This window comes from Oreochromis niloticus, unplaced genomic scaffold (assembly GCF_001858045.2).
Source record: "Oreochromis niloticus isolate F11D_XX unplaced genomic scaffold, O_niloticus_UMD_NMBU tig00003567_pilon, whole genome shotgun sequence".
NCBI classification, from domain to species: domain Eukaryota; kingdom Metazoa; phylum Chordata; class Actinopteri; order Cichliformes; family Cichlidae; genus Oreochromis; species Oreochromis niloticus.
In genome coordinates, this window is record NW_020327897.1 from 38,926 (window position 1) to 48,741 (window position 9,816).

Consider the following 9,816-nt stretch of genomic DNA (forward strand, 5'->3'; position numbering starts at 1 on the left):
TTTCTTAACAGGATTTTGCTTGTCTGGCTTTCACGTCATCCCACTTAGTTTATCTTTCACATGCTACCTTTTGGAGCAAGCGGTAATTCTCTTTTTAAAATGACCATCGCCCTTTTTTGACATTCTTTAACATTTTCTACTAAGGTGCATAAACTTTCCCTCTCTCCATACTCCGCCAAGAGATGAGGCTACAGTTTTGCTGAGTCATTTATGTGGCTGTTTTGCATTAACTTCCAGAGACCTTAGCTAGAGGTGGATACTCTAGGCAACATGTGATTGGCTGTCCAGTAGGAGGTGGGGCCTTTCTAAAGTTAAACATCTGGAAGACCTTACTGCTCAGTCTTTTGGTTAGTCAGTAAGCTTCAGTTGAATCCAGCTGCCAAAGAGAAGATGTCCTTTATAACAGTAGATCCAACTTCTGACTTCTCCTTCCACAACCTTCCTTATGGAATATTCTCTACATCTGACAATGTAAGTGTAGTTTGCTTTTTACTACTATTATAATGAAGGAATATTGCATAACTTTTCAGTAACAGATAAAGATGACAGCAGAGCCTCTTTTTCTCTAAGTAAAAACCTTATCCATGGGAATTTTCTGCTCACAAACACTAGTTTAATCACACAGACAAAGAGAGTTGATTAAAATTGGATGAAAAACCTCAACCCTTCCCCCCATACGTAGATACACACATACATACATACATACATTCAATGTCTTTGTTTTCTTGCCTGGTATGGGTCCACTTGTCCCTTTACAAATAATGATCACTGCAAATTAATACAAACTAGTACTGTGTGATCACTTTTATCCTATAAAGAAATGTTTTTGGCCTGATGGGGTGGTTGGATGACAATGCTTCCATCTACAGGACACAATGAGAATTAAATTAATGTGAAGAGAGAACAGTGGTATTAGTAGGGAATTATTATTTGCATTAAAGGGAGCATTTTGCCCTGATGTACATAGCACTGGAAATCTGGTGGTGGAAGTATGGTGTATGTGAAAGCATAGTAGATAATATTTAGTCACGTGTATTTCTGTGGATGTATGTACTTCCCAAGCCCAGACATCGCATTGGTGTTGCGATTGGGGACCAGATCCTAGACCTCAGTGCAGTGAAGTCTCTGTTTAAAGGACCTGTGCTTTCCAAATATCAAGATGTCTTTGACCAGGTGAGTCTAAACATTAACCAATAACACAGGTTACCTGTTTAATCTGACATTAGCTAAACAAAATTTCAGTAAACGAAATATTACTGCCATACTACATGTCTCTTCATCATACAGTAGAATATCAATACAGTCCAGCGAGTTAATTTTTTGTGTCAGTTAAAGATTAGATCTTTAATTGACAATCTTATGCCTTAAAAAAGGCATGAAAATAAAGATTCCGGGAATAGTGCAGCTACAAAATTTACAAATTTGGCATTCTCTGTAACATGACAGACTGCAAGTCTCTGTCTAAACATCCTTTAGAAAGACAAATATGCATTCTTTAAACATAATAATTTTAAATAGTACCTCTACTAAATTTTGAAAAAAGTAAAAAAAAAAAAAAAAAAAAAAAAGATTTATACAGTGCTCTTGAAAACATTTTCCCCCTTCATGTTTTCTTTGATAGGATATCTTTGTCTAATAATGAAATTTGTTAATGGACCATTCAAATGGTGATGGTGTTTTTTAAATGCTGCCATTGGTGGCAGTTCTTAAATAAGTTAAATCATCATTTAAAAACTATTTTGTATTTACTAGGGTTGTCTTTCTATAATATTAAAATTTATTAAAATATTAAAATCTATTTGATCTGAAACATGTTAGTGGGACGAATATGACAAACAGAAAGGGGAGCAAATATTTTTTCAAAGGAATGTAAATATTTATCTTTTCATGTATACAGATCAGTCAGGAAGAATCACATTCTGAACTCTGTTGATCATATAGTTTACATATCCTAAATTACAGGACAGTAGAAATATTTTTAAGTATATTCATTTATTAAGCAGCTTTCATTAGAACAAAAGGATTGTCATTACTTGTTCTACTTTTTGATATGTTCACAGTACAGTAGACAAAGCTGGAAGTGATCAAGTGGTTCCTGTGTACATTTAGTCACACAGAACCCCTACACTTGGATTGTGGTCTAGCCTTCTAATGTATTGTGCATCAGCCAAAGTTTTATTTGTTTCATTTTCCATTGAAGAAATGTACCAAAACTTAGTGGGAAAGGCTACTTGGTGGATCATATACTAACGTTTATCTGTGTCCCCTATAAGCCTACACTGAATGCATTCATGGCTCTTGGTTATGAGGCCTGGAGGGAAGCCAGAAGGACAGTGCAAATGCTGCTGTCAGCCAATGAGAGCACACTGAGAGATGATATGAGCCTTCGGAGCAGGTCAGTCTGTTTACAGTTTACAGGAGTGTACAGTACAAAGCATAGTGTACATTGCATCTTCGTTCTCAGGCTACTGTGTTATTTTTCTCTTAGAAAATACATATATTTTTGGTAGCACTTTCTATTACAGCTCTGTAATGAAGTAGTAATAGTAGGGTAACAAGGCAGAAACATGAACGTAATAATGTGGTGATTTCTAAGTTATTACCACTTAATTACCAAAGTAATAACCACTTAATATCCAAGTAATATAATGGTAGCAACAGTGGTTACAGTTGAGTAATATTACACATAAATTTATGTAACTGGATAATAAGTGCCCAAAAACTGGGGGTAACAATGTGGAAATACAGCTCGGTGATAAAGTGGTAATAGTTAAGTAACAAAATGAAAGAAACCGCAAAACTGCCATTTTAATAACGTGTTAAAACAAACTTGAAAAGTGTGCGATTATTACCTGGAAACAACTGTGGTAGTTTCTACGTAACAAGTCGGAAACAGTTACAAAATCCAAAACTGCCTGTTTCTATTTAATAACATATTAATATCCATTTTAATAAGCTTTTAAAACAAACTTAAAGAATAGTGATGACCAGGAAACAACTGTGGCAGTTTTGGTGTAACAAGCAGCAATTTAATACCATGGCAATGATAACTGAATAAAACACGAATCAGAAAGAATCAGGAAGTCTGGAATAAACTGGAAACACGTGCAAAATGCTAATAATTAGGTTTAAAAGAATTATACATATGAATATATTAGATTTGCATAGGCATGTTGAGGACCCTCTTTCACAGCATCTGGATGACAATACATAATATGGTAAAAGTATTTCAGGCAGGAAAGAAGGGGGAACACCTGTTTAAAATTTCCAGTACACAAAAATAAGATACCATCCATGTTTTCCCAATTGTCCAGTTCAGGGTTGTGGGGTTTGCAACACCACCGTCTTCTGCGGCAGTAAAAAAGAAAGGACACAGATTATTTTGGTTTATTAACATTAAGATGAAATTATGTTAATTAGGGCAACAGTCAGTGTGCATCCCTTTAAATTGCCACTTCAATACTAGACACTGTTGCAAAGACCCAGCTGCCAGTAGGTGGCAGACTGTTGCTTATTGGGAGTCTGCATTTTCTATTATAGCCCAGCATGAAGGAAAAGAATTGAGGCACCAACAGTTGACTTTAGCCACCATTTTCCTCCTTTTTGGCTTGCCTCATAGAACCATGCTTACATAAACCAATGGATTTTAACAGCAGCAAACCTCACATTCTAGCTACTGCTAAGGACTGCAAGGTAGCTAAAACCTTTTTTATTTCATACATTATATTTAGGACTGTCTCTTGTAGATATTAACTTATACCACATACTATTAACTATGACTAACTATTAATACCCCTGACAGAGTAGCTAAAGGTAGGTAAGTAGCTAAAGTTAGTATGATCAAGTAAACTACAGTGTTCTAAAAACTTGAGTTCCTGATGAAGGCTCTTAGGGTCCTGTTGATATTGTACAGTTTGACGCATTCCAGGATCCAGGTGTGGGGCATCGAGTCATTGGCCTTCTTGTTTTCAATCGAGGCAGTGTACAGGTTGGTCAGCCTGGTCTTGCAGTCTTGGGCCACTACTCTGTCTACCAGGAGCTGTTGTTTTGTGCCTCTGGTATTCTTGCCCATTCCTTTCTGTTCCCCACTCATGCATCTATCTATCTATCTATCTATCTATCTAGAGCTATATAGAGATAATATAATGTGGCTAATGATATTTAGAATATTTGCCCTCCAGTTTCAACAGTTTAGGTGAGGAAGTTGGAGATGTGGTGTACTCAGAATATAGCTATCCACCACCAGTGAAGTTTGTAGTGGTTTATTTCTAGTGATAGAGCTAGACTACCTCTGCACTGTTTCACAGCAAGCATAGAAACTATGCCTGTTGTCAACTAGACTGAAAAATAATTTTGCTGTCTGCAAGTGTCTAAATATCTTTAGGTGTCTGCAGCACCAGGAAAACTTGCCATGTTCAGTGTGATTCTAAATTTAGTGTACCCTTGGTTTAATTCCTTTTGTTTTTTATGGCCCATTAACAGCCATTTGAACAAAGCACTTTTGTTTTTTTATGACATGGTTGTTAGAAGTTTTCTGTTGTGGTCTGTTTGTTAACAGAATTAAGTGCTGAGGCAAAGCAAGTAAGTGTGTCCTAATTATTGAAGAGATGGCATTGTAAAACAAAATCTCATCATTCTCTAATTTTTGAAAAAATTATATAAGGTGATGAAATGGTCTTACAGCAGCAAATTTCTTCTTTTTTGAGTTTTGTCTTTTACTTTAAAATGTTTTAAGACCAAATATTATTACACAAAGTAAAGCTAGTGTTTGTTTAAGCTCTTTCGATATTCATATCAATCAGTATGTGCATTATAATATCCGTAATTAACAATATATTATAATTACAATAACAATTTTTTGATATTTTTTAAAGGGTAAATCCATTAACTTTATGCTAGAATACTTGTAAAAACCTATTATACAGTCCATATAAAAATAAACAGTAGATTGCTGTGTTTTTAAACCCAATGTACCAATTTAATAAAAATATTGTGACTTTTGTTTAATGGGCGGTACAGAATATTATTGCATTAATAATGGATAAAAAGTACAAAAATGTTCACATAAAATTACATAATAAAGCCCAACTAATAACAATACTTTTCTGCTGTTAGAGGGCTGATTAATTGTATTAGAACAGTGTTTTACCATATTAATAGGTAATGTCATTGTTTTTAATACTACTACTACATTATTTATTATTACTACTACATTTATTTTTAATATACAAAGTCTGTGATTCTAGTAAATTTAAAGCTAAAACAACTGCAATCTAATTTAGTATCCCACAAGGTCACACACATTTATTGTATTTAAAGTACAGAAAACTTCCATAGTTTTACGTGATGGTAAATTTTGTTATTTTCAGATATTTTTCTGGTGCCCAAGCTGCCAGAATATTAAGGGGTTTTTTTCCTGGATTTTTTTTAGCACTCTACAAGTGTCTCTGTATTTGTAAATGCAGTTTTGTATTGTTTAATCCCCTTTGAGCCACATATAAAGTTGCTGGAAATGCCCTTGAAATGTTCTTATCTTTGCATTATTTAGTCTTCAGGAGATTTTATGTCCATAAGTGTGTGTATCCTCTTTTGAGAAAGCTTATTTTGCTAATATCTACCTCTTTCCTTTGTCTGTGCAGAGCATTTATCCATCAAAGTGCAGTCACCATGCACCTTCCTGCAAACATTGGTAAGCCTCACCTAAACTTCTCTTATCGGAGATTTTGTTGTATGAAAATGGACTTGCTTTTATATACAGTCACGATTAAAAGTTAAAGACCACTTGAAAAATGCCCCCCCCCCCGATATTTTGCATGATTATTGAAGAGATGGAATTGTAAAACAAGTTTCCAAGTAGAGCTTCAACATGCAACAAGAACAAATGGGAGTGAGACAAAACATTTTTTGAGCATGCAATTTATTGAAAACAACCCATTTAATTGAAACAGGCTGTTTTACAGCTGATCAAAAGTTTAGGACCACATGCCAAATCTGTGCAAAAATGTGGATTCATTGTCATTTTCTGTCAGGTAATCACACTATCATGATGTTCTGATAGCAAAGGCAAAAAACCGGTTGTTAAACTGCATAAGCAGGGTCTCTTGCAGCGTGCCATAGCTGCTGAGTTTGGACGCAGTAAGAGAGTCATTAATAGGCACCAGATCAAAACTGACTACAGTTCCAACCAGTCCTTCATTATCCATTGATAACTCTGTTGTCACATCCTCCCCTCAGGTTAAGAGTCTTGGTGTCATTCTCGATAGCATTCTGTCCTTCACAGCACATATAAATAATATCACTCGGTCTTCCTACTTTCATCTCCGTAATATTAACCGTCTTCGTCCCTCACTCACACCACACAGTACCGCCATACTTGTCAATGCTCTTGTCACATCTCGTCTGGATTACTGTAACTGTCTTCTCTATGGTCTACCTCATAAATCCCTCCATAAACTGCAGTTGGTTCAAAATACAGCTGCTCGTATTATTTCCAGAACTAGATCCACTGAACATATAACACCTATTCTTAAACAGCTCCATTGGCTCCCAATTCACCTCCGTGTCAATTTCAAGATCCTGCTTCTCACTTTCAAAGCACTTCATAACCTCGCTCCTCCATATCTATCCGATCTTCTCCATACATACTCACCCCTTCATACACTCTGCTCTTCTTCAGCTTCCCTTCTGTCAGTTCCACCTGCTCGCCTGACTACCATGGGACTCAGAGCCTTTAGTTGTTCTGCCCCGAGACTTTGGAATGCACTTCCACTTGCTCTACAGACCACACACTGTCTCACCTCTTTTAAATCACTACTCAAAACCCATCTGTTCAGAATTGCATACACCTGATCTGTCTTAGGCCATTTTTACCTTGCTCAGTTTTTATATTTGCTTTTATGATTGTTTATGTCTAAATTTTATCTACCATGTTTGCTATATATACATTTTTTAAAATGTTTTTTATGGTATTGTTTATGTGCTACTGTAAGGTGACCTTGAGGGTCTGAAAGGCGCCTATAAATAAAATGTATTATTATTATTATTATTATTATTATTATTATTATTGTTATTTAGAATTTCTTGACTGTAGCACTTTTCTAGTCTTTAAATCTTACTGACTGCCCAAAGAACTTCAGACTACACAAACACACTTGTATATACCAGTAATTCATAAATACATTTTCTTAACACTTATCAAACTTGAGTTAATGTGATTTAATGTCATTGTACTTGACCTGTCTGATTTTAATGGTGTGTCTGACGAATTTATATAAACTTCCACTCAAAATCTCAAGGTCATGTAGAAATATCATTATTTCAAAAGAAAATGGCAAGAATGGTGCCTGTAAGAACCTCCTGCATTGTTCTGATGTCATTCATATATATATATTAAAAAAAAAACACCCATCTCGCCCCTGCGGGCAGTTTATCCTTCAAGCTCGGGTCCTCTACCAGAGGCCTGGGAGCTTGAGGGTCCTGCGCAGTATCTTAGCTGTTCCCAGGACTGCGCTCTTCTGGACAGAGATCTCCGATGTTGTTCCCGGGATCTGCTGGAGCCACTCGCCTAGCTTGGGAGTCACCGCACCTAGTGCTCCGATTACCACGGCGACCACCGTTACCTTCACCCTCCACATCCTCTCGAGCTCTTCTCTGAGCCCTTGGTATTTCTCCAGCTTCTCGTGTTCCTTCTTCCTGATATTGCTGTCATTCGGAACCGCTACATCAATCACTACGGCTGTCTTCTCCTGTTTCTCCACCACCACTATGTCCAGTTGGTTAGCCACCACCATTTTGTCCATCTGTATCTGGAAGTCCCACAGGATCTTAGCTCGGTCATTCTCCATCACCCTTGAGGGCATCTCGCATTTTGACCTCGGGACTTCCAGGTTATACTCGGCACAGATGTTCCTGTACACTATGCCGGCCACTTGGTTATGGCGTTCCATGTATGCCTTGCCTGCTAGCATCTTGCACCCTGCTGTTATGTGCTGGATTGTCTCAGGGGCATCTTTACACAGCCTGCACCTGGGGTCTTGCCTGGTGTGATAGACCCCAGCCTCTATGGATCTTGTACTCAGTGCTTGTTCTTGTGCTGCCATGATTAGTGCCTCCGTGCTGTCTTTCAGTCCAGCTTTGTCCAGCCACTGGTAGGATTTCTGGATATCAACCACCTCCTCTATCTGCCGGTGGTACATACCGTGCAGAGGCCTGTCCTTCCATGATGGTTCCTCGTCTCCCTCCTCTTTCTTGGGTTTCTGCTGCCTGAGGTATTCACTGAGCATGCTGTCAGTTGGGGCCATCTTCGTGATGTATTCGTGGATGTTTCTTGTCTCATCCTGGACTGTGGTGCTGACACTCACCAGTCCCCGGCCCCCTTCCTTCCACTTAGCGTACAGCCTTAGGGTGCTGGACTTGGGGTGAAACCCTCCATGCATGGTCAGGAGCTTTCTTGTCTTTATGTCAGTGGCTTCTATCTCCTCCTTTGGCCAGCCTATTACCCCAGCAGGGTACCTGATCACGGGCAGGGCGTAGGTGTTGATGGCCCGGATCTTGTTCTTACCGTTCAGCTGACTCCTCAGGACTTGCCTGACCCTCTGCAGGTACTTGGTGGTTGCAGCTTTCCTAGCGGCCTCTTCATGGTTCCCATTCGCCTGCGGGATCCCCAGGTACTTGTAACTGTCCTCTATGTCTGCAATGTTGCCTTCTGGTAGTTCGATCCCCTCAGTTCTGACTACCTTCCCTCTCTTCACGTAATCTTGGTAACCGGCTACGGGGGATCCAGGTTTCAAGCTATGTATATATATATGTATGTATATATGTATGTATATATATATATATATATGTATATATATATCCCCAAGGACCCCAAGAAGGGACCGGTCCCATCCAACTACCGACCAATAACCTGCCTCAGTACTACATGGAAGCTCCTGTCAGGCATCATATCGGCTAAGATGAACAGGCACATGGGTCAATACATGAGCGGGGCACAGAAAGGAATTGGCAAGAATACCAGAGGCGGAAAACACCAGCTACTGGTAGACAGAACAGTCAGCCGAGACTGCAAGACCAGACTGACCAACCTGTGCACAGGACCTGTGCGAACCTGTGCGCATTGATTACAAGAAGGCCTATGACTCAATGCCCCACAGCTGGATACTGGAATGCCTAGAATTGTACAAGATCAACAGGACCCTAAGAGCCTTCATCAGGAACTCAATGGGGATGTGGCGTACAACACTAGAGGCCAACTCCAAGCCTATAGCACAAGTCACCATCAAGTGCGGGATCTACCAAGGAGATGCTCTGTCCCCACTGCTGTTCTGCATAGGCCTGAACCCCCTCAGTGAGATCATTAACAAGACTGGCTACGGATACAGACTACAAAACGGAGCGGTTGTCAGCCACCTCCTGTACATGGATGACATCAAGCTGTATGCCAAGAGTGAACGAGACATCGATTCACTGATCCACACTACCAGGATATACAGCAATGACATTGGAATGTCTTTCGGACTGGAGAAGTGTAGTCGGATGGTAACAAAGAGAGGGAAGGTATTCAGAACTGAGGGGATTGAACTACCAGAAGGCAACATTGCAGACATAGAGGACAGTTACAAGTACCTGGGGATCCCGCAGGCGAATGGGAACTATGAAGAGGCCGCTAGGAAAGCTGCAACCACCAAGTACCTGCAGAGGGTCAGGCAAGTCCTGAGGAGTCAGCTGAACGGTAAGAACAAGATCCGGGCCATCAACACCTACGCCCTGCCCGTGATCAGGTGCCCTGCTGGGGTAATAGGCTGGCCAAAGGAGGAG

General features: G+C 39.3%; 1 protein-coding gene across 2 annotated transcripts; it reads left to right on the forward strand.

The window, feature by feature from the left end:
* Nucleotides 1-313: 313 nt before the first annotated feature.
* Nucleotides 314-6,876, forward strand: LOC100693851 (fumarylacetoacetase). 2 transcript variants are annotated; one of them, XM_013267930.3, is made up of 5 exons: nt 314-471; nt 1,063-1,173; nt 2,274-2,395; nt 5,640-5,689; nt 6,677-6,876. In XM_013267930.3, the coding sequence occupies exons 1-5, from the start codon at nt 391-393 to the stop codon at nt 6,847-6,849; spliced, it is 537 nt and encodes a 178-aa protein (XP_013123384.2). In that variant the 5' UTR covers nt 314-390; the 3' UTR covers nt 6,850-6,876. The 2 variants fall into 2 exon arrangements, with proteins under 2 accessions (XP_013123384.2, XP_025760479.1); XM_025904694.1 differs by lacking the exon at nt 6,677-6,876 and adding an exon at nt 6,535-6,620.
* The last annotated feature ends 2,940 nt before the right edge of the window (nt 6,877-9,816 follow it).

Excerpts from the sequence above, each read along its gene's own strand:
- LOC100693851 (XM_013267930.3), top strand. The coding sequence starts at position 391 with ATGTCCTTTATAACAGTAGATCCAACTTCTGACTTCTCCTTCCACAAC. Across the intron at positions 472-1,062 it reads TATTCTCTACATCTGACAAT|CCCAGACATCGCATTGGTGT; the intron begins GTAAGTGTAGTT and ends GTACTTCCCAAG. Across the intron at positions 2,396-5,639 it reads GATATGAGCCTTCGGAGCAG|AGCATTTATCCATCAAAGTG; the intron begins GTCAGTCTGTTT and ends TTGTCTGTGCAG.